The sequence below is a fragment of the Protomyctophum parallelum genome (genome assembly GCF_964188405.1).
Source record: "Protomyctophum parallelum genome assembly, chromosome: 15".
In the NCBI taxonomy this organism is placed as follows: domain Eukaryota; kingdom Metazoa; phylum Chordata; class Actinopteri; order Myctophiformes; family Myctophidae; genus Protomyctophum; species Protomyctophum parallelum.
Genome location: NC_139710.1, coordinates 22,931,954 through 22,948,327, shown reverse-complemented (window position 1 = coordinate 22,948,327; position 16,374 = coordinate 22,931,954). Strand labels below are relative to the sequence as shown.

The 16,374-nt window shown below is 41.5% G+C and overlaps 1 protein-coding gene across 1 annotated transcript in view; it reads left to right on the top strand.

The window, feature by feature from the left end:
* The first annotated feature begins 461 nt into the window (after positions 1-461).
* The window catches only part of ndufs4 (NADH:ubiquinone oxidoreductase subunit S4), a 28,066-nt gene continuing 12,153 nt past the window's right edge, over positions 462-16,374 (top strand). Inside the window, exons 1-2 of the mRNA XM_083783840.1 lie at positions 462-575; positions 5,044-5,122. Of these exons, the coding sequence (XP_083639966.1) occupies positions 493-575; positions 5,044-5,122 (162 nt within the window). The 5' untranslated portion in view covers positions 462-492. The remainder of the gene's footprint in view (positions 576-5,043; positions 5,123-16,374) is intronic.

The following is a 16,374-nucleotide window of genomic DNA, read 5'->3' as shown; positions in this document are numbered from 1 at the left end:
TTCTATAGTTAATGCACATTGCTATTTTGATTCAAGCATTCTGTGGTCAATTTAACCCACTGAGAGCACAGGTAGGCCTACCTCAAAATGAATTTAACCAAATGATTGCATAGAGCCCATAGAAACAATTAACAATCTGGGTTTTATATACATTTATATATAATTTTGCTGGTATATAACATATCAAGATACTACATCTTCATTATAGCCTATAATATTTAAACAGGTGTAGGTGTAGGCAGTGGGCAGAGGCACCCTGCATATCATTTTAAAGTAAGACATTCAGATGGAAACTTTAATAATCTGAATTTCTAAATGTCTTGCTTTAAAAAGAAACACTCTTTGGATTACTGACAAATTGACAAATTGACAAATTGACAACAATGACTGTATGTAATATGTCTGGGGTTAATATGAGCGGAATGCAATGGTCATTTTGAACATTTGCTTTTTGGCCTCGCCAGACTCCGTACCTCTGTGTTGACAATAATCATGGCGTCCTCAATGTCACTTCTAGGTTTGGGACGTATATCTGTGATCAACTCAGCCACAAAAGTCTTCCTGAATCCCGCCAGGTAATTGACAAATATGTTCAATTTGGCTATTTATTTTGTGTGAGTCGGTGATTTTTATTTCTGTCGACGTAGACTGTGTAAGTGAAGCAGAATGCTAAGAATGCTATGTTTTGTAGCCTAGCTAAAGTTAAGTAACAGTTGTTACCGACTCACGGTTAGATAATACATGGTGGTTACGATATTATGTCTTGTGTTTGTTTCTAAGGAAGTAATCTACTGAATAAGAATGTGTCTACTATCTGTTAAGCTATAGCTGGGCAGCTAACCGAGTCGTTTTTTGTGGGTACAACTAGATAGTTTTTTTGCTGAAAGGTTGACATTCTGCTCATTACAGGGCTATAAGCTCCTTATTCATGAGAATGTTGCATTGCCATAATGTTCAATGTATACTAATTTGGCCACGTTGCCAATTAAACTCGCTTGAACTTGAGTAGACATCAGCCCACAAATAACCTCATTGCAGGGTCAAGGTGACGAGCTTTGGTGATATTCAGGCGTCTGACCGTCGTATCTTTCTAAATGGGAGCATGAGTTTACCCCAGTTGTGGCTTGACGTTAGCCCTCCAAGCAGAACCCAATGGTACTGATCTTTCTGACATTTTTGACGGCACAGACCATGGGGTCCTGTTGCAGCAGTATCCTGCCACCTGGTACGCGGACATAATAAAACATAAACACCGTGTTTACGGCCTGTCTGCGCTCTTTGACGACATTCTTTCGTGTGAGGGCTTCTGAATATGTGAAGTATAAGCAGGGCTCGACAGTGCGACTAGGTACTCGCAATTGCGACTAAAAATATCACCGTGCGACTTGTAAAATTAAATTTGTCGCACAGGTGCGACTACAGGATTTGACCATTCAATCGTGATAAAGACAAGTCTCTGTCTACAGCAAGTGCACATTCTATAGTCGCGGTTCTATACCAAAATTTATATTTCTGAACGGCGGTGTCGTTCGCCAAAAAGAGAAGACCTACAAGCTAACAACGTGTCGAGGCTCAATGCGGCGTTCATTTGTAGATCTGTCCCCTTTGCTCCCACCGCCCCTCCCCTCACTGTGTTGCTGCTCCACGGAGCGGAGCTTCCCTGTCAGTGCTTTCTGTCAGCAGCGGCAGACAGAAAATAAGTCAGAGCGGGATAGCATTAGCATGATAGCACAGAGTCAGAAGGAATTGCTTGGACCGAGTGCAGTACTTTCATCCGACGGAGCATTGGTCCGAACGGCAACCTACCTCCTCCCTCACCCTAACCCTAACCTCCCCCGGGGCAGACACCTAAACCTAACCGCAACCCTCTCCCGACCCGCAGCAATGCTCTGTCGGATGATAGTATGCCTCCCATGCCTCCCGCTTGGACCCCGACACGACGACACGTTATTTGCAAAGTCTGTTTGTAATGCTCAAAGTTCAAACGTAACTTACTTTTAACCAAACGCGGGTGAAACAGCGTGCAGCCGTGCACGCACGCGCGCACACACACACATGGAGTGGACGGATTGATTTATAAAAAACAAAACTTGCTTAGCGTTTGCTTACAAAAGCGTGTGCCCAGCATAAATGATAATGCGAATAACCGAACTGTCTGGATTACCGTATTAATATCAGTCAGTCAGTCAAAGCCAAGGAGAATGTTACAATACTAATTCACCATCGAGCAGCCTCTGCACTGTCTGAATGTCACACTAACATGATAGAAAACAGAAGGATAAAAACGGATAGCCTGTCAATGGCGTTTAATTTATGTCATATTTAGCAGAATTTTGACGTAATTTCTCTGTTGATTGTCAATGGCTCATTTTGAGATGTGTGGGGACAAAGGCTGTATATAGGAGGGGCTAGCGCCCCTTAAAAATACATCATTTTTCATCGTGCTCCTAAAATAATTTGTGTGCTACTAGATTTTTCAACTTAGGCGCACACGTGCTACTGTACATGGAAAAATGCTAAGCGTCGAGCCCTGAGTATAAGTACCCATACATGCCGCTGCGAATATCTCCTGTGGCGCGGAAGCCGTTAAGTATTTTTAATCTTTGTTTGACCGATTTGGTCGCTTTGATTCTTCTCTTCCTTCCTTGTTTATTGACACCTCATTGTACCGCCTATCTGGCTAGCTAGTGGCGCTATAGCTATGACAGAGCAGATCACAGGCAGGGACGTAGCCGCACAAGCCAACCGCACACCGGGAGGCGGTACAATAAACGGTAAACAAACAAGAAGAAATAAAGCGACCAAATCGGTCAAACAAAGATTAAAAATACTTAACGGCTTCCGCGCCACAGGAGATATTCGCAGCGGTTTGTATAGGTACACAAATTCAGAATAACTTAAACTAAAAAAGGCCGTCAAACGCCGCAGATACAATGTTAGAGAGCATATTTATGTCCGCGTTCCAAAATTCCCATACGAAAATATAGTTATGAACAGGGACCCTACAATAAAGCAACATCAACATTTCAGAAAAGCTTTATGGAGGGTTCCGAGAGGGGCTAGCTTGACGTCAGAATCGAAAAATACCTCTACGAGAGTCTAAATCTTAGGCTAGCTTCTGAGTTGCAATGTGGCTCAACGTTCTGCCATTTAGGGTATTGTGTGCTTCAGGACAGGCCTATGGGTGATGTAGTCCGTGCATATCTCTTTTCAAGTCTCCAGTTAAGTTATAAGTGTCGTTAGTTGTTGCAGAATGCCTGTATTGTTCACAAATCCCTATTTTTGTGGAATCCAAATTACCTCGATCTGTAAAGCTATATTATACTTGATTTGAGTTTGATTGTCTTCACAGCTGGCTCTAGTCTGGACAACACCAAGCAATAACATCATGTTTATTGTTTACAGTCCATATGTAAGATGGTGTGACTGATAATGATGTAATTAACTTTAGATGTAGTTTAACTGAACTAAACAATGTCATGTTTTATTCACTCATCAAAACAAAAGTTTGACAGTAATAATCATATAGGGGAGAAAATTATACATTTGAATGAACTGAAGGCACATTAGGTTAACCCATTCTGACCGGGCACCCATTTTGGTGTCGGCATCATGTTATGCTTTATCTATTGAAAAATAGCAGATCTACAAGCTCATATCGCGCCACTCGGTGGCGCGATATGAGCTTGTAGATCTGCTATTTTTGAAAAATCGAAGAGCGACTGACATTTCTAGAATCTGATCTCAGGTCAGAATGGGTTAATCAGACCAGTGTGTGTCCGGCGGAAAAGCTCGTATGAATCTGATCTCAGGTCAGAATGGGTTAAAACAGTGTTGTGCGCAGGGGTGGACTGGCCACAAGACGCACCAGGCATATGCCCGTTGGTCCAAATGTTAAATTAGTTGTCTGTTGGTTGTGACTGTGTATCATTTATGTTGTACTGTAAATGTGGTGGAGTTAAGGGCTTGTATTTCAAGTATTTGTATGGGCCTCGACCCGGAAAGTCAGTAGAGTATCTGCACGCTGGTTGTGGTGGGCCAGTCTGGGCCAAATTCCAAATTTTTGCCTCAGTCCAGCCCTGGTTGTGCGTGTTGTGATATGAGGATGCGTGCATAGTGCATATCTTTGGGCAACCGTTGTATAGTACCATTGTTAAGAATGATTTTATATCTTTTTTATAGTTCATGTTTTCATCTAAAGCACATGAACAGATGATCATTTAACATTGTGTATGCATTGGTATGCGCAGTGGGTTTATAATGTTATACAGGAAGGTCACAAGTCCAAGACGGTATTGTGACCATACAAGTACAGACCATACAAATCCTCTTAACACAAAATGCATGCCTCTAGTAAATCTAGCAAAAAACCTTTTTCTGAAAATGTGTAGTATTCCTGTTATTAATATTTTGTTTTAAATTGATCTTGACCTTGACATAGCTTTATGGAAAACGTATTAGGACTGCTTTATGGAGTGTGCCACTTTTGCACGTTCATAAAGAGCTACATAGTTCTTGCCACAGGCACTGCTGACAGTTGGCCAGCGAGACAGCATTAAGCACAGCCTGTCATTAGGACACGAGTGGGAGCCTGCCAGAAACTCACCAGACAGTACTAATGGGGGAGAATGTCCCCCGTCTCTTCCTTTTCACTCCCCTCCCCATCACTTACTCCAAGATAGCAAGTCCATTTATGTAATTCTCCTTTTTGTTGTTGGCATGATGTAACATCTAATCCTGGGGTTCCCAAATCTCTTTCAGCTCGAGAAGACCCAAAAGAGGAATTTTCTGTCTTCCCAGGACACAAAATTACAAACATACTTTGACCAGATTGACTATTTTCACTATTAAAGTAAAATTAGTTCAGCTTCACTATTTTTGAAAAATTCTGATTTTAACTTTTTAGTTTTGAACAACAAACGAAAGAAAAGAAAAAAAGGAACATTTGTTAGGAAAGCAGGATATTTAATAGCAACACATAAAAACGGGTCTGTGACCCTATGTTTGGGAAACACACTGATCTAATCAACTCTGATTTTTCAGGTCTACTAGCACATCCGCATGGAGACTGGCAGACAAATCAGGACCAGACACGCAACTTATTACTGTGGATGAGAAACTGGTGAGTGTCCCTCTCCATGTGATGGGTTGTTACTTGTTTCCTTTTCTTCTGTTGCATCAGTGTCCAATTAGGCTATGTTGCATCCCAGTTTGTGTGCGTATGTCTGATTGTGTGTTTGACAATGTTTTTCTAGACAAAGTGTCTAGTGAATGTTTGGCCACTATTCTGCCAATACTTGCCTAACAAGTGGCTTTTAATTTGACAAAATCTTGATAATGCAAGATTTACATTATAGTTATACTAACTCTTTTGTGTCTTCGCCGCAGTTTAAAATGGCAAGTCAGCAAAAGTGACTTCAAACAGTGGATATGTGTTGCGCACAAGTTAACCTGAGCTAATGTGTTAGCTCAGGCCACGTTTAGACCAGAGCGGCCAATGCGTTCCTCCAGGCTTTCAATTTTTGCACCAACAAAAATGAAAGCCTGGTACCGAGGCTACGCACAAGTGTATAATTTTCATAACTTTCATCTTTAAAAATGAAAGTTTTCTCCCCAAATCAAATGAGCTTGAAAGTTGAGTTGGAAAAGTACCAAAGTAAACAAACATTGCTCCTGATGTGCAGGTTGGTGCCTTGCATGGTTTCCTCTGGCATCGGTGTATGAGTGTCTGTATGAATGGGTGAATGTAATGCACAATCTCTGTAAAGCTCAATGGATAAAGTGCATAAATATAGATGCACCATTTACTTAAGAGCAAAATCATGGTTACACTGTGAATATGGTCATTTTCATTCATATTTATATACGCAATACTACCACCGGAACACTTACCCAAATGCTCCCAGAAGTCATATAAATATATAAATATATATCATGAACTCTTGCATTTTGGACAGACATGTCTGTGCTCTTCCACTTTTGATCCTTTTGAATATAAACCACCTCAAGCCCTATACAGTATATTTTGTGAAATGATGGAAATAGCCATTCTAAAAGCTCATGACATAATGATATTGTAGATGTGCTATTTTCGCTATTCATGAAATTCTGTGCTTACTCCAAAATGATTCTGTTATTAGATTATTATTATTATTATTATTATTATAAACACAATATCCAATCATCTAGGGCTGCGCGATAAATTGGGCCATGTCAAATCGATTTTCACTTTAATTAGGGTAATTATGGTATGAATCTCGCTCATTAAAGCCCTATACGATGCCAAAAGTCCATCTCGGTCCTGCCAAAGCCCAAACAATGGTTCTGCAGCCCGAGTTCGACACCAAATGAATGTAATCTCTCTCTCTGACGTGCACTTTCTGCACACAGCTTACAACGCTATGTTTGCTCACTCGCACCGAGACACGCAGACACAGAACATGTCCCAAACGCTGAGGTTAACTTGTTGTTAAACTTGTTGTTGTCACAACCTACTGTCCCGGCGAACTGGAGCGGCGACACTGTGTGTTTCACCTCGACCAGCCAACAAAACACATCTCCCAACTAAGTGAAGCATGACTTAAACTTAGTCATACGACGTGTTGCATGCTGAAATAGCTGATCTGCAAGCTTTACAGGGCATCACGTCCGCGACACGTGAGCTTGTAGATCGACTATTTTCAGCAGGCAGAAACTTGCAGGCTGTGAGACATTCAGAAATATTTGCCTTCACAATAAAAGGCTAAAAGCATACCAGCTGTGCGCCATGGGTGACAAGTTGAAAAGAGCGGCCTTTATTTCCACATGGCCCATATGACAAGATGGCAAAGTGGAAAACAATTATGGATTCGGTGACGGAGGAGGAGATCTCTGGTGGAGATCTGCGCTCCGAGGGGCACACTTTGTATCATATTTTGCTACGGCGGGCAATAAAAGTCACAGATGGGACACAGGCACAGATGCTCAATAGAATATCTGTTTGAGAAATTGTTGAGGGGAAAAAGCAATATTTCTTTGCCCCAAAACATTTCTGTTTATTAGACCACTTCCTGCTTTAGCATAACAAATATGTTTTAGTTACATGGTTTCTTTCTGCGTGTGCTGATTCCTAATCAATGAAAAAAAAAATGAAATGGTAAATTGCAGGTTTAATAGTCAGTATCAAAGCTGTTACACAGTTACGGCAACTCGGAGACAAGCACCACAACTCAGATGTTTACGAGATTGGGAGCCCTGTTTGCCTTTTGAAACTGTGCATGGGCCCGAATGCATAATGTTGTAATGTTACGTTGCATTGCATTGTTGCATGGTGCAGTACACATCAGAAATGCATTAGCCCTATGAAGCTATGTTTTCACATCAGAATGCCACATTTCAGGCCACTTTAGACTATAAGCACTTAAAGGCGTAGTGAAATGAAAAATACGTTTTATACACTTTTAGACCATATCCGTGGTCATCATATGGGCATACCTAACAATGGATGCCAAAAAATGGGCAAATTCACATTTTTGTGTATTTTTATATCAAAGGTCCATAAAAATCTAATTTTTATTACTTCCTGAAAACGTACTGCATGATGACGTGTCGAGGCCCACATCGATAAAAGCCAATAAAAATGAAGCTCACCCGTTTAATTCCCCATATATGAGCATCCGTGCAGCACAGCTGCTACTGATTACAGAAATTCTCAGTTTTTATTCCCATTCCCATTCAAGATAACATCCAGACAGTGTATTACTCGGTTTCAACTTAATCATCACGCTAAAATATGTATCTGAAAACATTATAGGGTAGAAATAAGCCACATATCAGTAAACTGGTACATCTGGCCGACCATCTGACGTGTAAACAAACACACACCATGTGTACTGCGTGTAGCATAGCTATCGTCCCTAGCTACCGTCCCATCGAGTGAAGGGATGCGACACTCTGATTGGTTCAGAAACTTCAAAGCGGTGTTTCAACTTGAAACTGTCTGAAACTTAAAAATAAAATGTCCATTTCCGTTTCACTACGCCTTTAATTTATATCGTCACCGTCAGGGAAAAAACAACCGGTTGCAAACTAATCATGGACACTGCTGGGACTGATCTTTAAATGCACACAACCTGTGGGCCAAGGAAGACACTAAGCACATTTTCTTAAATACGATACAGCCTTTTTACAGTCTGTTCTGGGAGAAACAAGGTTAGGAACAAATGACCTCATGAGTCATGTGACAATGACTGTAGTGAAGAATGTACAAGTCTACAAGATGGTTAAAAAAAGATAGCATGCTCAATATATGTTCAATATAATTCTGTGGATACTAATTTGAGATTATCCTCCAGCTGGAGAGACATTGATTACCGGTATATGGATGCCCCAAATTAAAACTTGATTGGCCCAAATGCACAAAGCTGCACCGTTGCTATTTTAGGATAATCTTGAAAGATTATGAAACTATTTGATATTTGCGTATAATGATGATATGTCCAAAATACTGTAGGAGATTCCATTGTCATGTTTAACGTGGTTAAGTCTGTCTTTTAGATATTTGGCGTTTTTTTGCCTTTATTGATAGGGTACAGCAGGGGTATTCAACTAGATTAGGCCGGGGGCCACAACTGTAGAATGATTGTGTGCGAAGCGTGACAATTTGTGGGTTCTCAAAATGCATTTTGTGCTCAAACATGAAGATTTATATTTCTGCAGAGTAATGAACAGGATATGTCTATACAAGTATATGCTACCTTAGAATAGATAGTAAAAATAATTGCCTTGACATTAACGACCATCAACGAGCACCATGCTGGACACACGCACACACACACACCCACCCACCCACCCACACACACACACACACACACACACACACACACACACACACACCCTCACACACACACACACACACACACACACACACACACACACACCCTCTGTAGTGCTCTAGTCTAAAGTGACTGAAGTCTGTCTCGTTTCTCTCCAAAAGCCCTTGAATATGATTAAGTATGACTGTCATTATGGTAATCTTACACTTCATATCGCACACACCATACCTGTAACTTTCATTAGCCTTTTTATCATTCCCAGGGGCCTGGAGGTGCCACAAATGTGGCCCGCGGGCCGCCAGTTGAATACCACTGGGGTACAGTAATTAGACGGGAAAGGGGGAGAGAGATGTGGAGTGACACGGGGCAAAGGCCGTCGGGCTTGGGAGTCGAACCGTGGCACGCTGTCCGGCTGGCTTGGCAGCCTAGGTAGGTGCCCAGACGGTTGAGATAAGTCTGTCTTTTAATTATTATTAAGCCAATGAAAAGTATTAGCGAGGGCAGGTAGGTAATTGCATATAGAGGCCGTCGGGTAATCAAAATATCACCAGTTCGCCTCCCAGCTTGCCCAGTGTCCCTGACCAGTGTCCCTGACCAAAAGTGTAATGCTTAATTGGGTCGTCCACTCACAGTTGACAGTCTTTGTATTGAGTTTGTGCTTAAAATGTACTGTAAATTCTACAAACTGTTAATAAATATTTCAATCAATCAAAAGACACTTAAAGATGGAGTGCCACAATTCTTCCAGTTTTTCCATGTGTCTATGAGGTGACAGTACTTCATTAGACACCCTGGAGTAGTTTTTATGTGCAATTGTGTGGTGTATTAACTTTGTATTTAGGGTTTCTTCCTGGAGGCTGAACCCTTGACAGTCAAACGGGCCAATGAAATAAACAGTAATATAGTGACATCACATTATCAGCCCCTCCTCTAACCCCTCCACCTTTATCATACAACTACAGCTGTGGGTGCGGCTTCAGTTCAGGTGGATCACCACCCATCACCACCCACCAGGCAAACCAGGCATACTTAATGAACTGGTGGGCGTGCCCACATAAAAACAACATTTTAAGAAATACTGTACACTTTTTTGAAAAAGTTATACCTCCTTGTATAACAATAAGACCTGATGATCCTGTTTTAGGTGGGGGGAAAATCACGGCACTCCATCTTTAAAGGAGAATTCCATGCTAGAAGGCTTTCTTACCTTTATTTGTAGTTGTTACGTCCCCACCAAAGAGGTCCAGGTGTTATTTTGTGCAAAAGCTCCTTATTGGCTATTTCCCCTACCATAAGCCCTACATGAATTGCATTGAATTGAATGGGAATTGAATGGGGCTATGGGGTGTTGTGCTAATTCGCTTATTTCCATCGCTCAAAATTATATATGTTTTGTATATATGCTCTCTTCATAATGTAAATAATATCCCAAGCTGCACAGTTTACTACTTATTTAGATGGAAATAAGCGAATTAGCACAACACCCCATAGCCCCATTCAATTCCCATTCAATTCAATGCAATTCATTGAGCGCTTATGGTAGGGGAAATAGCCAATAAGGAGCTTTTGCACAAAAAAACACATGGACCTCTTTGGTGGGGACGTAACAACTACAAAGAAAGGTAAGAAAGCCTTCTAGCATGGAATTCTCCTTTAACAGCTCCCCCTGAAATCCTGAATGTTCATCATGATCGTCTGAGCAGCCATCAGCTGGTGGACGCTGAAACTAAGTTTCCACTTTGGGACTGATAAAGGTCTGCAAACACACAACAGATTGACTACATTTGGACTTTGGTTCTTTCCCCCCCCCCATTTCCTGAAAAGTAACAGTTTTGGACATCTAATGTTTCCGTCTGACAGCTGTGATATTTTGGTGCACGTGGTTAATTTAACACTTGTTTGGCAATATTTGGAAACTGATAAACCTGATCAAAGCTAAATAGCGGGGTGAATCCACTGCTGCTCTCCACACACATTGCAATACATTGTTTGTAATGATGAGGCCATTATTGTTTGAAACCCTTTCTGTTAAGTATTTGGTGTTATGATGTTTGTTTTAGGCCATCGTCTTTGGTCTCCATCTCTTCTCAAACTTGTAACAAAAAAGACAGCCTAAACAAACAGTTACTGATAAGCCAGTGTTGGAAGGTGGTCAAGGCCAGCAACATCTGCTGATTTAGCATGATTTGATTAAAGCATACAGGAATGTTGAAAGATCTTCCAGCGAGCACCTCGTCATTGAAAAAATAGATAGGAGATATGGAGGAAGGAGGGAGGTGGTGCAGTGGGGAGTGTGGGAGTCTCTTGTGGGCTTTGGGGTTGGGGGGGGGGGTTACTGTGTGTGGGCAGCGTCAGTGCGCTTTTGTCCCAGACCAAAGCTTGACCATACTGGCAGACAAACCTTTGGCTGGGCTGAGTGTCTGTGTCTCTCTCTCCTCACAGTAGGGGCCACTGAGAGGAACGGCAGAGGAGAAAAATAGGGCCTCTCAAAAAAAAGAAAAAAAAAAGAATCAGGGTGTGGAGAAAGAACAGAAGCTTGCATGAAAAAGATTGTGAGACACCCTGAGATTCTCACGAAAAAGACAGCGGCCACTTCAGTATTGTCGGCCACAGAGGTTCCTTTGTGGCGCGCTGTCGCTGGTGGCAGCGGGAAGTACTCTAATGCTCACCCAAACAGGCCAGAGAGGGAGAAAGAGGCCCTCAGCTGTGTACTGTACACTGGTGTCCCTCTCACACAGGGGAATAAGTGGAGTGATTTATACTCAAAGCGCATCGCAGCGTGACACGCTGTGAAGTTGTAGATCGGCTATTTTCGGTGCACGGCACTGGCACGCAACCAAGCATATACAGTACATCATGGGTGAGCCTTCCCTCTCAGGCATTCAGTATCCACACTTGTTCAGGTTATCAATAATGGTGAATTCCTGTTCCCGAAGAGGTCTTGCCTGATAGCCGATAGGGGAGATGGCATGATGATATCTTGGAATATAGGGCATTTCTGAATAACCCGTTTTCTTTATTTTGCTATGGATACATACACTCAGTGGTCACTTTAACCCAATTTAAGCCAAAACGCGATCACGAGATTTGATTAATTAGCATTAATCCATCTTTAAAAAACGTTTTTTATTTATTTATTACATTTTTGTACTCTCATGGTAGAACAGTCTACATCCAAATCCTCTGTGCACACGGCTGTGCACACGGTTATTAGTCGTTGGAACAAAGTACGATGTTTGGGACCTTATGAAACATTAATCCAAGCTTGCGCTATAATAAATCCCCCGGGGCGATCGTCCACAGCCTAGAGCGAGGCTACACTACAGCTAATGGAGGGCTACACTTCCTGCTTGGCTGGATGAGGGCTGCTCTTCTTTGGTTTTTCGCGATCCCGTCTAGGGTAACAGGAGGGAATGTGTTGGTTTTTAGGTACACGCGTTCAAGTAAGGCTGGATATCTGGAGGAATCTCTTGTTATTCCATATGCCTATACATTGACACGATGACAAACGTTTGACAGCTTGTCAATTTAAGGCTTATGGAACAATAAAAACATGGAGTTTTATTTCTGAGTGCGACCATCTTCCATGGTTTGATTTGTTGCAGCTCAGTATATAAAGTATTGTATGCGGAAAGGGCGAATAGGTTCAGTTACACCAATATCAGAATGAGCAGGCGACAAGATCTAAGTGACTTTGAACATGGTATGATTTTTAATGCAAGACTGTGTGCTTCCAACACTTTTAGAAAGGGCTACCCTACAATTGGTTCTCAATGTGGTCCTTGAGGGGGTTTCAGGGGTTCCCCAGTCCAAATTGATACGTGCAGTGGGTGTACTGTGCAATCGCAAAAGGGTCAGTCTATGATTACGTTTGTACAATCCCATGTGGATTTTACTGTAAAATCTGTGGTCAAAATTAAAATAATATTTTGTATTATTGTGGGAATGATTGCTTCCATTATCGCATTGCAATTCTTTCAGGAATAGAAAGCCTGCAGTTTCTATTAGCTTGGATTCCCCATCGATGATGTCACTGGTGGACGGGTTTCTGAACTGCCCACAGCCCTCCCATGAGACACAGACAGAGTAGAAAGAAATTGTGGCATTTTATCATGATCATTAGTGAGAACCAATTATATGAATATAGGTTGAAAAGTGGTGAAGTGGTCTTTTAAGCAATATAACACGAGAGGTTGTAGGAACGAGCCTATAGGCGAGTTCCGTAAGCAGTGCGGAAGTGCCATTAAAGGTATATTCAGCGATTTCACTCAAAAAACCTTAGGTTTCGTTTTTGGCTGGGACCTAAGCCTTTCGTCCAATCAGGATAGAGAGTCAAAAACGAAACCTAAGGTTTTTTGACCCCCAGGGGTTAACTGGGGACAGGGAGGAACTCCTTATATGGTTAGCACACTCTATAATAGAGAGGATTATCACAACAAAACAAAAAAATAAGTGATATTTGAATTAAGTGAAATCACTGAATATACCTTTAATGATGGTAACGCACATCCTCGAGTGTAATAATGCGATTTTACCACAGTTATCCTTATTACTAAGATATTCGATAAAATAATCATAATTGTTTTACGACAGATGTAGTAGCCACTACGGCCTAATATGTCCTGTGTAAACACCTAGCTTAGCTAGTAGCCACTGTCTGCGGGCACAGCACAGCTGTTTTTATGTTTTGATTAGGCTATTTAGAGCTATTTCAACCAATCGGATTGCTTCCTCAAAACTACCTGTGGTATAATAATTAATGCCAAACTGTGGGTCCTTGAAATGGAAAAGGTTGATAATAATCACTGCTGTGTAGTGTTTAGGGTTTACTCAATAGGTGTGTGTACTAATAATAAGATGGCCACCAGTTAGTAAATTATGCAGGCCATCACTCTCGAGGTAGGAAACATGTATTTCATATATGCTTGGGAGGTTCACTGTCACAATCACTTGCCGTGCGTAGTGCGTAATTGTCTTCATAATTTCGTAATCTTATTGCAAAACACGACATTATTGAGTGAAAATACATTGTTTTAATTGAAAATCCCACGGTCGTCGTAATTTCCTGAAGTGTGTCTGGTTCTTTAGGTTTGCCCGTTTACTTTTGTAAAGCAACACCATGGCCAGAAATCATAAAGCAGTTGCAGCTTTTGTAATATGGCGGCTGCCTCCAGGCATCACTTTAGGGGTAGTCTCTTCTCTTTGTAATATGGCGGCTGCCTCCAGGCATCACTTTAGGGGTAGTCTCTTCTCTTTGTAATATGGCGGCTGCCTCCAGGCATCACTTTAGGGGTAGTCTCTTCTCTTTGTAATATCGCGGCTGCCTCCAGGCATCACTTTAGGGGTAGTCTCTTCTCTTTGTAATATCACGGCTGCCTCCAGGCATCACTTTAGGGGTAGTTTCTCGAGACAGACTTCAAAGGGAAAGAGGGCGCTGTTTTTCCTTTATTTTTTGCACATGGGTTCTCAGACTCAGATTGCTTAACCCATTCTGACCTGAGATCAGATTCTAAAAATGTCTTCTACATCCTGACAGTTTTCTGAAAAAGCTATGTTTCGATGTCTGTCGTTCTTCGATTAAAAAAAATTAGCAGACCTACAAGCTCGTAGCTATGAGTTGTAGATCTGCTATTTTTCAATAGCTAAATTATAACATAATGTTTAAAACACCAAAATGGGGTTCTCGCCCCAAAACGGGTTAAAGTTTAGGAGTAAAGAGAGGTACATTTGCACCAAGACAATTGAATAAAATAAAATATAATTGAACTGTGTAACCATTAGTATCAACCGGTTACACATTTCTTAATGGTTACCGGTAATGGTTAACCATTAACATCACTACTGTCGTTTAAACTGTACAGACAATGCACTGCTACATTCACAACTTAACTGCTGAAGCCTAATTTATACTCTGCACACTGCACAGTCTGTAGACGACATGCGTGTGAGTGTGTTCCTTTGAATGAACAAACTCAAAACTAGATGTAGTACAATATTATGAGCATTGCAATTCATTTTTATTTACCGATTTAAATCGTCACGTATTTGAATTGATTTGTACAGTAACTGTCTTGTGATGCATTGTTGTGTTCTTGCTTGCTCCATTGTAAATCACTTTGTTGTTGTGGGAGTTTGGTTGGTTCCTGCACTGTGCCTGTCTTTCTTCCAAACCCTATCAAGGAAATGCATGAGAGAAACTCAAGCTCCTGTAGGCCTGTCACGATTATTATATAATCTCATAATTGCATTTATTCTTTTGCATAATCGTCATGATCATCAATCATTTCCATGTAAAAAATGTTCAAAGGGTTAGGCGATTTGCACTATTAAAGTTTATATAAAGTATAAAAACTAAGTAATTAAATACCGGTTTGTGTTATTTATTATAGCAATTATTTGAGTGACAGTGTATCGTCAAGTAAAATGTCATAATCGTGACAGCCCGAAGCTCTTGTTCTAGATCAAACTATGACCTGCGATGATGATCCCAGTCACTTGGATGAGTGCCTACAGACAAACGGCAGAAATAATTCTCAAACATACCGTACCTGCTATTTTATTTTTCCAAGACAATTATTTTAATTCAAACCCAGTCTCAGTGCAAGACATTATGGCACATAAAGACCTGCGTGATGGAGCCTCAGTGTCCAGAGTTGTCCCTCAGAGTGCCTAGTGCCGGGCCAGCTTTTGTTAGTAATTACTGTTTGATTAAGCATGCTGGGCAGCTCCCAGGGTCTGGCTGGCTGGCCACTGATACACAGCTTTCCACATGGAATGTCTGAAGCCTTCTGACGTTAGAGGCATACTTTACCCAGTAGGACAGAGGGCCACATCACTTTCTTTGCTCTCTCTCACCCCATGTCCACACAATGACCATAAGCCTGTCTTCCGTAGCAAGTAGTTCAATAAGAATTGGGAGAATTAAAAGCTAGACTGCCAGGAGCTGTAACGGTGCCATAAAAGCCCCACCTTCTGCATGGGCTCACGTGTCTTTTGAGTAAGGTCTATCCTGGCCTCTCTCTCCGTGGGCCAAGCATGCTCCCGCCCTTCACATAAAGACAACACCATAATCTTAAAGTGCTTGTGAAGCCTTGTTATAGAGTTGTCTAAAGGCACTAGGGTTTTACGAGAGCAAGGGGGACAGTTATGAGAGCTTGGGGAAAGGAGTGATTTGCAGAGAGAGCGGAGAGAGTATTAAACTGGTTTGATTCCATTCTATAGTTTGGTTTCTTGTATATTTACTGTACTGTGATTACATCTGGTCAATAGATTTAGGAAATATTTTCCATGAGGTAAGGGAGTCTTGGAAGCTGACATTATTGGTTCTGAACAGGGCAAGAATCGCAATTGAGATTGAAAGATCAGACGGTGGTCTTGTCAACCTTTGTTAGACAGAGACGTCAGGGGGGAATTCCTCCCAACTGGTAAGCATTTGAGGGAAACCTGGATAACAAAATATCATTTCATTATTGCTCAGATGTGCTGTAGGTAAGACTGTTAATTTAGTGACCCTCGAGAAGTCAACTTCTCTGTAGAAACGCCCCACCCCACGTCGGGACAA